General features: G+C 36.9%; 1 protein-coding gene across 1 annotated transcript; it reads right to left on the reverse strand.

Annotated features, from left to right (window-relative positions):
• On the reverse strand, window positions 1–15,919 carry LOC120419073 (EF-hand domain-containing protein D2 homolog). The gene is made up of 4 exons (XM_039581657.2): window positions 15,226–15,919; window positions 2,720–2,884; window positions 1,321–1,482; window positions 1–1,248 (listed from the first exon to the last, which is right to left on the reverse strand). The coding sequence occupies exons 1-4, from the start codon at window positions 15,387–15,389 to the stop codon at window positions 1,161–1,163; spliced, it is 579 nt and encodes a 192-aa protein (XP_039437591.1). The 5' UTR covers window positions 15,390–15,919; the 3' UTR covers window positions 1–1,160.
• Between the last annotated feature and the right edge of the window lie 689 nt (window positions 15,920–16,608).

Below are 16,608 nucleotides of genomic sequence, written 5' to 3' on the forward strand. Positions count from 1 at the left end.
GACATTGGTGAACTGAAACATTTATTCTGTAACTCTTTCGGTACATTTATGCCACGAAAACACACAACAAACTTACGGTCTAAGTGTGTGGGTGGTTGGGTGGTTCACCTTTCACAAACTCTACAACTCTAAAGTTAAGGTATTTTTTCCTAACCCGGACTCAATACCGTTCGCATTTGCTACTTTGCACTCACGTTCGTCGCACGCAATCGTTCACAAATCCTCAAATATCAAAAATATATTTCTCGCTACTTTTGAGCTGAGCTTGGTTTTCGTTTTTTCTCTCCTCAAAACTTGTTTTTTTGATACCTTTCCGTTACCGTAATCTGGGGTAAATCGGGACTACAGTCTGAATAGGGACAGCAGTTTTTAGAGCACTTAAAGCTTTTAAATTTGGAAATGGATGTACACATTTTGTTGGCCTGAGTCTGTTCTAACCGAAACCAACCAGAAAAATCAAAATTTAGTGCTCCAACATGGTTAAAACTGCTGTCCCGATTCGCCCCATGTGTCCCGATTGACCCCAGTTTACGGTACGTAACTCCTAATGATAAACTGTGTGAGTGTGTGAAGTTGTGTCTTAAAATGGACGAAGCCGTTTGTTTTTTGTTTTTTTTTTTTGTTGGTTGAGTTTAACAGTAGAAGCACAAAGCGAGTGACTTAAACTTAAACGTAAACATAAAATCAGCGAATAAAATAGTGGAATAAAATAAAATGGGAGAGGTGCTGTTTGCTTTGTGGGTGCCTTTCCCTTTTTTATTGAGTTTGCCTCCTAACCACAAGGGAATAGGCAAAATATGGCCATCCATTCTTGATCTATCTACCTAGTGTTTCACCCTTTCTTTTGCTAGATTCCTTTGATTCCTCATTATCACAATTCTTTTATTTCTCTTTGAAAGCAATCGATTACGTGTTTTGTATTTTTTTTTGTTGTTGATAATGAACGATTTCTCACTAAACCAGGTAAAATATCAACTAAAACTGAAATGACACATTTGCGTTTCTTGGTCTGACACAATAAAACTTAAACTTAAAGCAAGCTAAAACCCTAAACTGTGACTAAGTTTAAACATGTACAACACATTTACAGAGAAGTGTGAGTTCTCCTTCTCCTTCTACTGCAGCACGTGACAAACATGCACAATTCCTTCGCTCTGTCTCTACTGGAAAACGGCCGCACGCTGCTGGAATTGCTGCCGTCGGAGAATACGTTCCTCCTCCATCCGGCGTTTCTCTTCCTGCTCTTGCCTTAAAACAAAGAAAGAAACAAACGTTTTGAAAATTCCGTTGACCAATTTTGCTTCGAAGCTAACAACATACCTGATTTCGTCGTGGAACTTGTTCGTCATCAGTTGCTGCTCGATTTTGGCCTCGAAAAAGTTCTTTGCCCCGTTCACGCCGACCTCGTCCACGTTGATCTCGGTGAGGCGGGCCAGCTGGCCGAGGCCGGAATCGGACACCAGTTCGCCGGCGCGGGCTTTCCTGGAAGATTGATTTAAAAAGAAAATGAAATAATCGAAGCAAACATAATCTCAAAATCATTTTTTTTCAGTTTTATTAGAGCCATCTAGTTGTCATTGAACGAACCTAACGAAATTTTTAACCCTCTAACGCCCAGAGCTGTTTGCTTATCGTAAAAATAGTAAATGGCTTAATTTTGGTACAATAATGTAGGAAATACTTTACTTTGACCCACAAACATCGAATAGGGGCAAAAAAGTAGAATTTGAAGTGGTGCACCAGAGCACCATCAGGAAGATGAGTAACTTTTTTTTAAATCACAAAATCTCGTTTTCTTCAAATCTATTGGTTCATTTGTTTGAAAACGCTTCGAAATGTGTTAAAAACTACTTATTCTTTGCTGTAAGACCATATTTCTGAAGTATTAACTACAAATTCTAAAATCTCTGCATTTTCAGGTTTCTTTGATTGGCTCATTCAAAACCCACAAACAACCATTTTCATGAAAAATGAGGAAAATAATAAAATTATCAGTCTAATAACAATGTTTTGTCTTGTTTATGAATAGTCAAAACATTTATAAACTTTTGTTTTGATAAAAATAAGCTTTTTCTTTAATTTAGAAAAAAGTGCTCCTGAATATTTAGTTGCTCATATGCCTAGGTGGTGCTCTGGTGCACCAAATGAAAAAGGTTGAAAAACACTTAAAACCGGTTCAAACTCACAATGTTATTCACAGGGTTTCTTGTCCAAGGTTCAAATGATAGCAAAACATTTTTTGTTTCATAAAATTTTGTGTTTGGTATTTTTTACGGGCTTTCGAAAACAGGTCTTATTTATTTCCCTGCAATTGGCCCACTTTTGTTTACATTTCACACTGTAACTTTGCTTGTGCTTAACCAAATTTGATGAAATTTGGGGAGATGTTAGTATACATTCTTCATGAACACCTGCAACTTAAAGCACCATGAAAAGTTTTGTCAGTTCCGAGATATTTGAGTTCAAAGTTTTGGTGCTCTGGAGTAACCATGGGCGTGAGAGGGTTAAGTTGTGGTGAATTCAAAGTTATCGTGGTGAGTTTCTAAGCATTTGACGACAGATTTATGTTTGTTTGTCTGTGCTCAAATTTGAAACAGCTAATCAAATAAAGTTGTTTGGTTTTCTCGAAAAATAAAACTGACTCACGTCTGTCAAAAAAAACCAACACACAATCATACAATAATAAAAAACCGGCTCCCGGCTCCGATTAGCACCTCACCTGTAAATGAGCAGAAACTCGCGGAACGAAATCTTGCCGTCCTTATCCTCGTCCACTTCCGCGATCATTCCCTTGAGACCGAGATGAGTCTGTGGGGCACCGAGCTTCTCCATCATAAACTTAAGCTCGGCCAGATCTAGAAAGCCATCGTTGCCGACGTCGTACCTGTGGAAGAGTGAAACATACGAATGCGAATGATTAATCTGCTCTGTTTGGCCTGCGACGAAAAAGAAGGTGTGAGTCATGCATAAAGGTGGCTTTATGGATTGGTGTCACCCCCTTCCAGGTTGACGTGATTTCCGTAATGTGAGAATGACGAAGTGAAGCTGGATGATTTGAGATTTATTATTTAACGCCAAATGTGTAATAACCTTATTAAAAACCTCAACATAAATGTCGGAATGACCAATTCAAACTAAAGGAGCTATTAGACTATGGCAAACAAACAAACAAACTTGCACTTTTATTTTATGTAGTCTAATACCTCCTTTAGATTTGATAATTCACAAAACACGACTGAACTCTTGTTTTTGATGAAATGTGCCATTCATGTTTTTTTTAAATCGACAAAAATATTTTTCTTTTGAAATCCTTTTTTATGATTTTTGTAATTTTTGTAATTTTTATATTTTTTGTAATATTTGCAATTATTGTAATTTTTGTAATTTTTGTAATTTTTGTATTTTTTGTAATTTTTGTAATTTTTGTAATTTTTGTAATTTTTGTAATTTTTGTAATTTTTGTATTTTTTGCAATTTTTGTAATTTTTGTAATTTTTGTATTTTTTGCAATTTTTGCAATTTTTGTAATTTTTGTAATTTTTGTAATTTTTGTAATTTTTGTAATTTTTGTAATTTTTGTAATTTTTGTAATTTTTGTAATTTTTGTATTTTTTGTAATTTTTGTAATTTTTGTAATTTTTGTAATTTTTGTAATTTTTGTAATTTTTGTAATTTTTGTATTTTTTGTAATTTTTGTAATTTTTGTACTTTTTGTAATTTTTGTAATTTTTGTATTTTTTGTAATTTTTGTAATTTTTGTATTTTTTGTAATTTTTGTAATTTTTGTAATTTTTGTAATTATTTTAATTTTTTTCGTAATTTTTGTTGTTTTTGTAATTTTTGTAATTTTTGTAATTTTTGTAATTTTTGTAATTTTTGTAATTTTTGTATTTTTTGTAATTTTTGTAATTTTTGTAATTTTTGTAATTATTTTAATTTTTTTCGTAATTTTTGTTGTTTTTGTAATTTTTGTAATTTTTGTAATTTTTGTAATTTTTGTAATTTTTGTAATTTTTGTAATTTTTGTAATTTTTGTAATTTTTGTAATTTTTTTAATTTTTGTAATTTTTGTAATTTTTGTAATTTTTGTAATTTTTGTAATTTTTGTAATTTTTGTAAATTTTGTAATTTTTGTAATTTTTTTTAATGTTTATTTCAATAATTTTGGTTAATTTGGTCAATATGATCATTTTGGCCATTTCGGTTATTTTGTCAAGTTTGGTCATTTTATCTATTTTGGTCAATTTGGTCATTTCGGACATTTTGATCATTTTGGTCACTTTGGCCATTTCAGTTATTTTGTTAAGTTTGGTCATTTTATCTATTTTGGTCAATTTGGTCATTTTGGCTAATTTGGTAAATTTGGTCATTTTGACAATTTCGGTTTTTTGTTTATTTTGGTCATTTTATTAATTTTTGGCAACTTGATCATTTTGATCATTTTGGTTATTTTGGTCTTTTTGGTCCTTTTTGTCATTTTTCGAATTTTGTCAATTTTGTCAATTTTGATCATTTTGGTCATTTTGATCAATTTAGTATTTTTTTAATTTTGGTTATTTTGATCAATTTTCCAATTTTGTACATTTTAATAAATTTGATCATTTTCGTCATTTTGGTTAGTTTGGTCAATTTGGTCATTTTGGTCTTTTTGACAATTTCGGTTATTTTGTTAATTTTGGTCATTTTATTCATTTTGGTCAATTTGGTCATTTTGAACATTTTGATCATTTTGGTCAATTGGTAATTTTATCAGTTTCTCAATTCCGGTTATTTTGTTTAATTTTTTTGTAATTTCTTTTTCGATCATTTTTATTATTTTGGTCAATTTTATCATTTTGATCATTTTGTTTTTTTTTTCGAATTTTGTCAATTTTGCAATTTTGATAATTTGGATCATTTTAGTAATTTTTGTCATTTTGGTTATTTTGGTCAATTTTCCAATTTTGACCATTTTGGTAAATTTGATCATTTTGGTCAATTTGAACATGTTTGCAACAAAGTTCATGAGGAACACAAATAAACTTTATTTCAAGCAATGCAATTCTATTCAATGCATTTGTCGGTGATTTCCCCATACTCAAATTATCGAACTTTGTCCAGAAACCCACCGAGAGCGACCTTTTATGTAACAGCAGCAGCATCATCATCGTGGGTAAAGAATTTGGCAATTTCTGGCCGGCTTGCACCGCCAAACAACAAACGATTTGCTCGATAAATTCGCGCGTGTTCATCTAATTAATAGGTTCAATAAAAATAAGCGATTTTTCCTTCTTCACTCATTTACTCACTTTTTGTTTTTCTTTTTCTCGCGCGTACTCTTTCATCTCACGAAAAAATAATAATCATAAAACAACAACAACAAAGTGTTCGTTTTCTCATCATCACGTGCATCAGCGAAATGATCGATTCGAGCCTTTCATCGTGTACGATCGGCGTCGGCGGTGGCGTCGGATTTAACTAACTACACTAACTTTCCTTCTTCATCTCACACTGAGTCTAATTACCACCCGGACAACCTTCCGCCTGACACCTTGCGTCACGATTCGCATATGGCGGTTACGCCAAAGGTGCAAGAAAAATATGCCACAAGAAAGCATCAATCACTGTCGGGTTTAGTGCAACTCACTAGGGAGATGCATAATAATTAATGATTCACCTTGATGTTTGAAATTGGTAATTTCAATTTTGATAATGGCGCGCGAACGTTTCTGACCCTGGCAAACCGATGAAAAGAAGTAGAAGAAGAAGAGGAAAAAAAGATCAATCGATGAAAGGATGCTCGTTTTGCAAAACCATCATAATAAGTAGCTGGTGGTGAGTTTATGCTTGTTCGATTCGATTCAGTTTCATAACACGACCCTGATGGAAATGCTGCCGCGGCAGCCTCGGTCGAAAAAGGAAGAGGAAAGTCTACTAAATTTGGTTAGGAGCTTTTTTTCACTCTCTTGTTTGGGTGCCAATTTCATAACCTCACATTTCCAATCAGACGAGTTTTTTTATTGGTACGCCGAAACATATAATTAACAAGTGGTTTTTTCATTCAGTGTACCTGCGGGCTGTTGGTCGTTTACAGCAAATTACTTTAAATTTTTATTGAATGTTTATGGCGCATGACATTTGGATTCGAAATGTTTTCTGGACACGGAAAAAAATATTGCAAATTATAAAATTCTAAAGTAATTGTTATGAGAAGTACCATCATCTTGGTTATTGAAATCTGTCCTCAAAAATTCGACCTAACAATTTTAATCGTGTCCACCTCGCTGTCAGACCTGCTTCTGCAGGCTGTCGTTCCCAATTATTGGACTGATCTCGAATGAAACAATTATCGACTTTTAATTGATCATCACAGCATCAGACTCACAACCACCACCAGTGCGCATACGCACACAATCGCAAACAAGGGAGCTCTTGGTGATAATTTGTTTACCATTCTCCGCTGCTCACGTGAGATTTTATTGATTCGACAAATTGCTGGAAATTAAATCAGCTAAATGACGAATGCGTAGTTTTGCTGGTTGTGAAATCATGAGAGTTTTGTTTTCGGCAAAGTTGTAGCTTTTACTGAGGAGTTGTTTAAAATGCATTGTAAATTTTTCTAAAAAATATATATTTTTAAATAAAGTTCTTTCAAATATTTTTCTAAGTTTATGTCGCCTCCTTGAAAACCAGTTCGATAAATTGATAACATATTTAAAAAAAAAAACTTCTGAATTTTACTGCAGTTAGAAATCTAATCAACAGAAAACAATTTTTAAAGCATTATCTTCCGTTAAATATCATATTTAGCATGTTTGGAATCTATCAAAAATATATTTGTGAAATTCCGTTCCGTTAAATTTGTCGTCAGGTTTTTTGCAACATTTTAGGATATTTCCACAAAAAAAAATAAAACATCGTTCGATTCTGATGGTGATCGGTAATTTGACTTCTAACCCATAAAATCTTCAATATTTTAACCTTTAATTTTTATTTAGTTTTATTTAATCTCATAGAAATAGCGTGTATATTAGGATGTAACAAAAATGACTTTTTGGCGGGCATTCAGGGGTTTGTTCCATTGGGCACACTGAGCTCAAATCCCAAATATGAGCTTGATTGGACGTAACAGGAGCTGGCGCTCCGCCCTTCAATTTTGAATGGGATTTAACCCGTAAAAAAGATTTTTTTCAAAAATGAAAATTTTTGAGGCATTTTGGCCACGAATGCGTTTACCAAAAACATCACTGGCTTGTAGGCAAGATCCTTGCGCATCTTTTGGTAAATTAACATTAAAGTTTGGAGCATCCTAGAGATCGGTACAGACCTTCAAAGTTTGGCATTTTTTCGAAATCGTTTTATAATTGGGTCCTTAAATTGAGCTTAAATTTGTTACATTATTGTTAACGACAGTAAAGCTTATTTTTCTGAGTACAATGAACCTTTGTTCGACCACAAAGGATTTAAGATGGATTTTTTAATTTTTTTTTTTAAATTTACTTCACGGCCCTTTTTGACAGAAAAGTTCCTACTTGACAGTTTGTTCCAAGGGGACCATAGTTGATCCATCGAAAAAATGTTGTCTTGTCAATTTATTTTAAAATGAGTATTAAAAAAAAGCGATCATAAATGTTTTTAAATCGTGTTTTTTACTGTTGTACATAAAAATTGATATAGAGCTTTAGGAATCTATTTATTACTAAAATGTTTACCATCAACATTCAACCTGCCTTGAACCCCTAATTACATAATCTTGTTTACGACTACCGACTGCCAGCCTCCAAAGAAACCAAAAGCTATCCCAATTTCAAACGGGTTTTCTACGCAGCTACTGACTGGAAGTCATCAACACCGGTCGAGATCGATACACTGTGATATGTGTTACGAGGTTGACGAATGGACCTAGTTATGGGCATCATCTCGTCATGTCGGTGGTCGATCAGGTTGAACCTAGTTTTTTGGTTTTGTTTCTGCTCTCCGAGTCTGGTCAGAGTGAGTCACGCCGGGGGACATATCGATTGCTAATTGACCACCGACCGACTGACACCGCCGGGCAAAACGTGAGGCGGAGAAAGGCGCAAAACGTTTCAAATCCTTTCGTATTCGCGTGTTGGTTGGTGTTATGCATTAAATATAAGCCCACAAAACGATTTCTGTCACGAACGAAATTATGCTGATGGAATGGTACTTTAATTAATCGTTTATCAGCCTAATGCCTCACTCATTAGTTATGAATTTGATTAATCAAAATGAACGACATTGATTGTTGCGTGATTCATTACCATTTCTTATCACTGTAAGCATAGTATTTCGTGATAAGAGTTTAATAAATTCTTGGAAGTCCTTTCGATCGGAATGATTCAATATTTTTAAGTGAGTCGTCGCCAGGAAGTTTGAAAGGGGTAAACATATGGATTACCGCCAGGCCTCCCATAAAAGTCTAGACAAATCACCGCCAGTTGTGGTTTTGTACTCATAATAAGTACACACGTGTAAACGACTCCGAATGAGTCATGCACTGCTTCGAGCATGGTTTCGCTCCCTCTATTATAGTATTACTTGGGGGCAACCGCGTTGATAACAAAACTGGTTATTTCCTTTATTACACAGTATGGTAATGGCTCCTGATGGAGATCCGTGGGGAGGGTATCGCCCTCCCCCTCCATCAGTAAATTGTTCTTTGTTCAAGTAATGTACCATTTTAGAACGCATCGACGACGACCCCTCTGCGGTGGGGTAAATTGTTCAAATTTAAGCTTTTATGTGGTGGCGATGATTCACCATCGCGATTGGTTGGTCAGTGCACCGTCAGATGCAATCTCTATGATGATGCTCAGCTACTGAGAAGAAACCCGATGGACGCTGCATGTTTAGACAATAATTATCTCTCTCTCTCTCTCTCTCGCTGATGGGTGTGGGAGATGCTGTGACTTCGTGGAAGGCTCGCGATCTCTTTTTGCTCGCGTTCTTCGTAGCATATTCGCTGCGTGTGAACCATATGTTTGAATGAGCATGGTTTTATTTAAACACCCAAACATCCATGCTTAACATGCTGGAAGTGCATTTTTTTACCATTTACCATTTAACATTTTTAATCATATTGGATCCTTTTGAGTTGGCGTGGCAATTTGTTTTCTTGTTATTAACAAATTAGTTGTAAATAATTTGTAAAAAATATAAATGATCTGTAAAAAAACTTAGATTTCAAATTACCTTACTCGATAATTCAAAGTCTTGATTTTCCAATGCGTCGATTATCTTAAATGGATTCGTGATATTTATCAAAATAAGAATCAATGAAATATGTGCTTTTTCTTGTTAATGATTTCCAGCTAAAAGAAAATTTGAGTATTTCAGGAAAGTTCGGCAAAATCTCCGTTCTTAGCTTTATGTAATATTTTGGATTGATAATTGCAGAAAAAAATTAATGCATTGCACAAAGTTTAACATTTTTTTTTAAACTTAGATTATATTCTTAACAAAATTTAATAAAAACCGTTATTTTACAAAATATTCCGATATTATTTTCAAATTTTTCTCCCGATATATGCAACTTCTTCATCTTTATTTAACACTATTTTACAGAGATTCTAAGCAGCCATTTGTAATTTTAATTTAATAAATAATTTAATTTAATTTAATTTAATAATTTTAATAAAACATAAACCTATTTTTTTGCAAGGAAAAATATGTCTAACATCTTTGACAAAATGCTACGTCATCTGTCGATGGCGTCAACATGAATATTCAAATAAAACATAGTTTGATTTTAAAAAAATAATTGAGCAAAATACAAACAAAGATGGATGGTTTGCACTAATATTTATCATTGAGAAGTTGTCTAGCTTTTCGCAAAAAGTGATCTCATTTTTTTCCATTAAACTCTATCCATTTATTTCTTATGTTCTTATGTTCCCTTATAAGTTTGGAGTCTGTCTGCACCAAAGTGCTTCGAAAATTGTCGAAATCTATTGTACTTCAAATGTACTACAAAAGATCTTTGAATAAACACAAATATACCAAAAATGATTCTAAACGTAAGGGAATGCATTGTAAATTAATTGAGACGTATTATACTTTATTATCCAATGACATTTTAAAGTATTCTGAATAAATATGTTTTTTATCTCTGATTTTTCGAGACCGTGAAATGTATTGTGAAATCTCAATATAGTGTACCGTTTTCTAGATTTATCCATTTCAAAGTTAAATTGTTCTGAAAAGTTAGTTTTATAAAAAGGTATTTTTCTTTTTTAACATTGTTTATACGACCTTGGGTGGCCTTGCAATGATTGAAAGCAAAGAAAAAAAAAATCGTGATACCCAATCAGCCCTTGAATTTTATTCTACGACATCTAGGAAGATATCAATACAAATTTCAATTATAAAAATGCTTAAATATCGTCATCTCTCAAAATAAAATTTAAATCTTTAAATTTCAGGCCTTAACCAATCTTTCTTATAATTTTGGTTTTGCTTTACGATCTTGGCTTTACATTCAAACAGTTTTAATCTTCGTTTAAACTAGAAAAAGGCAAAAAATTCAAACTTCTTGCTACACTACGACAACCTGGTTGACTAAGCCAACCAATTATGGTGGGTTGGCGTCGATGCACCACTCAGTTTAGCTAATTACTGCGCTATAAATCTCCGTACTCGTGGCTTACTTCTGCAACCCACAACTCTTACGTGTCCGATATTGCAATTTTGTCTCGTCGAGTTGACATGAAGACATTCTATAGCTGTACATGAATCAAGGTGTTTCAAATTTCCTAGAAAAACTTCCAGAGAGCCCACTTAATGGCTACAAATATCATTTCAGCGGTAAGTCACAGTGACTCAATACCGTTTGCGATCAAGCTTAGTCTCCGTTGTAGTGAGCGATTTTACAACCGCGTCATGACTCAATAACAAAACTACTTAAAGAAATGACATGCATCCAGCAGCTGATTGATATTCACCTCATGTGACTCCCTGTTTGTACTGAAAAGCGCTTTGTCAGGGAATCCATAATTTTCGAAAAAAATAAAAAAAAAATGAAACGCCACTCATTGTGGGAACTACTTTTGGATCAAAGCAACCACGGGTCCAGCTGACCACGTCGATTAGATATGAATGCATTGCGCGCACACATGACATACTGCGTTTTGCTTCCTGCTTCGTCGCCGCCTAAAAGTCGTTGCTTTGTTCACTTTTCCTTCTGTGTGACCCTTGTGGTGGTCTCTTCCGTCAAAAGAGGGCCCTTTCTATGCAACAACGCCTACCCCGAAAACGAAAACACAAACGGTCAACGGTTACTTGCCGTAGATGTGGTCGTTGCTGATATAACCGACCTGCTGCGCTTTGGATCACAAATCATCGAGTTGTTTTGTTTTTGCATTTTGCAAAAGGCTCATTTATTCCAATCGACAGGTTCGACCCAAAACAAGAAAGGTTATGACGACTGTCTAATATTTGTGTGTTTGCGTTTGCGAGAAGCATGCTAATTACGAAACTCTTCCCTGTTCGAAGAAACCGGCATGCAACTGCGAGACACGAACGAACCGCTTAGAGTTCGATTAGGCTTCGTCGCTTCAATTGGCGGGGGGTGAAGATTACGCACCATTAAGAGCGACTCCGACTCTGGTGTGGGTTCGGTGAAGGGGCCATACTAAATTGATACATAATCATCCTGACCGTTTGGGAGAGAGAGGAAAGATGCCATGCGGGTTAGTCGGTCGCCGTCGCCGATTGATTGCATAAAAATCCTGCTCATCGCAGTAGGCCAGCGAGAGTCAACACCCGCCCGTAAAAGGGTAGTAGGCTTTGGGCACACAGCCTACTACGTGGGAAAAATATTAACCGGTTGACTATTTTCGTTTTTTTTCGATTTTGCCATTTGCGTGCGCGCACGCTCGCAACATAGTAGGCTTCGCCCCGCGTGACTTGGTGCGGGCCACATTTATGGAAATTTATGCCCATTCGCTCGCGATTTGCTGCCTTAGACCTTGCCGGCGTTACAAGGTTGGACAATTAAGTACTTTTCGTGCACGCAAATTTACACGGGCGAACGTGCGAGACCTTCGCATGCTCGAAGCTATCAAGAACAAAAAATCGTGGGCGTAATTGTGCTCAATAAAAATAAAACAATCAAACAATTTCTTCGAATTAAACTGCCATATCAATTTAGTGACCGTTGCTGGACAAAGCATAAATTCAAATCACAGCCGACTTTGTTCAAAGCGATAGCCGTTGACAGAAGGGGACACCGCCTCCTATGACACCGTTCCGTGTCACCGAACCGTGAAGAGCAGCAGCACATCATTGGCGCGATTTAGTGTTTCAACGAGGAAGTTGATTGGATTCGGGTTTCAGTGCCCCGTCCGAAAACAATGCCACTACTAGGTTAGGCGTAGCGTGAAATTTTCGTTTCATCATCGCGCGAAACCTGTCCCTTTTGCCAACCGTATAAAGAGAGGGCCGTATAATCGAACGGATATGTGACCGCCCCGCAGACCCTCGGGGCGGAAACGCCACTTGTGTGACGAAGTACCTGGTGCGTGCCAAAAATGGTCACCGGTTTATTCGACCATGGATGGTTATATAAGAGTAAACAGACAAGCTGGCGACGCGTATTATACGCGATGGAATTACGAACGGCCAACTTTGATCCACCAAGAACCGGAAATTTAAAGTGAACGTCAAAAGCCTCTGTTTACAGTTGTTAAATCAATTACTAAGCGGAATTGACGGCGAATTCCGAGAATTCATATTGATTAGTTTTGTTTATTGCTTCCAGTTTTGAAACGGTCGGTTTCAACTCGACCACATTCGATAACTTGGTCGAATTTAGTATAGAGCACGTGCTGAGAATTCTAAAAATATAGAATATTACCGCGGTGGGAGAGCACTTGCGGTGTAAACAAACCATGTGCGTAAGCGTTTTAATTCATCTGTAAAAATAGAGTATTCCAGTTATGCTGTAAATATCTTGCACCTCGCATGTTTTTCCGCAATCATCCAAGCAGGCCACACACGCTGTTTAATAAAAAATGCCCAGCATACTTTGCTGTGAGCATACTTTACTTCCCAGCATGACGCATCTGTCACTTGCCGCTGAGAAATGCTTGATAAATGAGCAAACAAGTTACATAGCGTAATTTTATCTTCCCCGGCTCGCAGCTACAATTAAACCAATTGTTTTCACTCTCATTATCTTTGAGTCATATCAAATATTTGCCTTCATTAAGCTGTGTGTTGCTCAAAGAGCGGATAAAGAGCTGTGATGTCGTTATAGCAACGGCCTTCTTAGATTTCCCTTTGCGGAACGCTACACGAGTTCAAGAACTTGGTTTCGCGTTTCAAAACACAGTTCGTTCTAGCCAGAGATCGGCGTTTGCATAATATTCTGCGGCGCACCTGGCAGCACTGACCGCAGCCAAGTCTCGTTCCCCGCAACCCTTCTGTTTTCGATTTGGTATTTATTTTTTTAAGCAAAATGTTGCACGTGTAATCGTACACTGTGCCCCAGGCAGAGTAGGCCTTGTGTTTGTTGCTAAACACAATGTAGTAGCACGCTTTGCACAATCAAAGCCAACTTTGCGGTGCGTGGTGAACGAGAATCATAATTATTAGTTTTTTTTTTCTTCAATTGGTTCGCCTGCTTCGATTCAAGAACTCTTGAAATAAATAACAAATCTTGTGCGTTGACGTTAATGGTCCGTCAAGTTTCAGAAGAATTTCAACTCGTTCTAAATTTTTGTTACAGCGTGTTCTTCGTATTAGCTCAGCGTGTTTATCGCAGCTGGTTTATCCTTCCAGCTTGGATTTTTTTTCTGGTGGATGAGCAAAACACGTGCAACGTAATCATAAAAAGAACTTCGTCTCAAGTGACTGGCTGTTCTGAATTTGGCACAATCACCTTCACCCCGAGATTGAAAAAACGAACTCAATGCAAGTAGGCCCATTCCAAACAACATGTGTAACACACAAACATACTCGGCAGGCCTTGAGTTGAGTGCACTCGCGCTTCGCGTTCTGGGTCAACGGGAAACGGATTAGGTGACCTTTTTCACACCCCCATTGTTACAGTTTTGCTCGGAATCGCCAATGTGGACAGAACAGAACGAGCTCGCGGAAAGGTCAGGTTTTATTGATCGAATTAGGGACGGTTCCGCTCAACGACCCTCCCTGCAGTTGTACGACTGCAGGGTGGTTAGGGTAACGGGAGAATTGTTGGACTAAATTTTTATTGTGATGAAAAATTCTGAAGGTTTTTTTTAAAGGACCAAAAAAATTTTTTTTTGCCTTTTTGAGTTTTATTTTGTAAGGGATATTCTAAAACATCAAAAAAAAATGTTAATCTTTTCAAAGAAAAAAACTTAACATAAACAAAATTTCTTTTGAAGTTTCAAACAAATTCATATATTGACGTTTTGACGTTCAATTACCCAATGTAGACATTCAAAAGCTGTGAATCGCACATGATTGAATGGATTTTTTCGTTGAGAATCCATTCAAGTTGGTAATCGATAGCACTTTTGTGGTGACCAGAGCAGAAACCAAAACCATATCAATGATTGTGCGACTGAGTATTTGGTGACATTCTTCTAAGAAAATCGTCTAAAAAATCGAAGCAATCCTTGCTTCAAATCTCAAAACTCAATTCCCTCGGCAGCGTCCTTTCCAACTTCCGGTCCTACTCCGGAGGGCAATTTCCAATTCCATTTGTTTTGTTCTGTCCGTATCTCTACCTGATGACGGTATACCTTTTCTGTCTTTTTGTGTGCCACCTGGAAAACAGGTTCTGGCCTTCCTACACCCAACAAACGTGCACGCACTCGCACACTTGGATCGATCCCTGCTGGAACAAATCTTGCTCTTTGTCTGGACCGAAGAACGGCAGACGGACAACAAACGCTCATGTGATGCAAACGGTGCATAATGCGCACATATAAAATCGATATATCGAAGAAGAATGGCAACGAAGTGCAGTTTTTGAGTCTGCTTCGAGTCTTCCTTCGAGAGAGCAAATCGCATCGCAGAAGGCGACGCAGAATTGTGACCTCTAGGGAAGAGTCGTTTGACCCCGCCATGGCACTCTAGATGTTATCGCGCTACGAGGCGAATTTAAAAATTCGTACTTTAGCACGATTTTTGCGCAGCCTGCTACTACTCCAGCTGACCTTGACATTTAAAATGCCTATGGTGCATGGCACTTTGTCATTCGGACTAATTAGTACCATTCTGAGAACTGGGTGTACTTACTTGGAGAACGTGGTCTGGTATTCCTTGATCTCCTTCCGCGAGAACTCGTGAAACTCCGTGTAGATGTTCACTACCCGGTAGGTGTGCTTTACTTCTTGGCCGTTTTCCAGTGCGTCGTTGATGGCCTGGCGGCGGTTGAGGATGGAGGACAGCTCGTCTGACATTTTTGTACTGTTTTGTAGGTTTTTTCCTCCTTTTCTATTGGAAATCAATACAACTTTTTTGCTGCGCTTCTTTCTGTTTCACAGGACGTTACACACAATACAACAGAGACGTACAATTACACTAAACAAGAATATACACACAACAACCACACCGCGAGCTGTCTTGTTCTCACTTATTGTGCAGATTTTTCCCCCCCAATTATTGCACGTTTTTTGCTCTGTGATGAGAAATGCACCGCTAATTAAATCGCGTTCGACACCAACGCCGATGAACTTGGAGGTATTGTGCACCGTTTTTCGCTCGCGCGCTCCTCACGCACTTGTAAATGCAAATCACAGTAGGCTCCTTAACATTGACTTTGTACGCCACACCTGCGAGCGGGGGGTCGTGTGATTTACTACCCAGCCTACTTGACCTGAGAGCCGCCTGATTGTTTAAAGGAAAACAATGTTGTTGATTTTTTTTTTGCTTGTTTGCCTGTTTTGCGATACAGAGCACTTGTGCGTCTACTTTGGTTGAAAGTAGAAGTGAAACTGAAAATTCAAACAACACCGACTCTCGCTAACGGCTTCTCCGGGCGATCCGACCTGGTCGGAGAAGGCTCGTGGGAGACGTTTGCGTATACATGTGGTCGAGGTTTGGAGGTCGTTCTTGAGCTACGTAGAAGGAGGGACGATCGGAATTACGTAGACAGACCAATAGATATTTAGAATGCTTTGTGAATGTGAATAGACGAAAATGGAGTCGTTTATGAACGACCCCTTCATCGCATTCGCTCTCTCAGAAACCCGCATGGCACAACGATAACCGTCACCATCAAAAAACGTTCAGAATGAGAGAATTACAGTAACGGTCGAATGGTCAGAACATTCTGAACGAAGCAATTTTGTTTATTGAATGTTGATAAAATGTAAACATTATTTTAAAAATAAATTCACAGAAAAAATAACTCCAATCTTAATCATATCGAGTTTGGTTAAACCAAGTTCAATAATTGTTAAATTTACCCCAAAATCTCTCATTTTCGGCCTCTCAACCAACTTACACAGTATATTATTTATCTTATACCTTGTTCAAGTAGAATAGTTTAAACAGAAGTGATGGAATTCATCAAAAGATCATCAAACAAAGCCTTCCTGTTGATAGCATAACTTTAAACTAGAACGAACTTTCCAGAAAATTCTTTCACAAAGCACAAAAAAGGACTTCCCCTCGAGC

The sequence above is a fragment of the Culex pipiens genome, chromosome 2, assembly GCF_016801865.2.
Source record: "Culex pipiens pallens isolate TS chromosome 2, TS_CPP_V2, whole genome shotgun sequence".
In the NCBI taxonomy this organism is placed as follows: domain Eukaryota; kingdom Metazoa; phylum Arthropoda; class Insecta; order Diptera; family Culicidae; genus Culex; species Culex pipiens.

What these genes read in the sequence shown, in the direction of transcription:
- LOC120419073 (XM_039581657.2), bottom strand. Translation starts at nt 15,389, where the DNA reads ATGTCAGACGAGCTGTCCTCCATCCTCAACCGCCGCCAGGCCATCAAC. An exon ending in TACCAGACCACGTTCTCCAA is followed by an intron (nt 2,885 to 15,225) that starts GTAAGTACACCC and finishes ACTCTTCCACAG; the next exon opens with GTACGACGTCGGCAACGATG. An exon ending in GAGTTTCTGCTCATTTACAG is followed by an intron (nt 1,483 to 2,719) that starts GTGAGGTGCTAA and finishes TCAATCTTCCAG; the next exon opens with GAAAGCCCGCGCCGGCGAAC.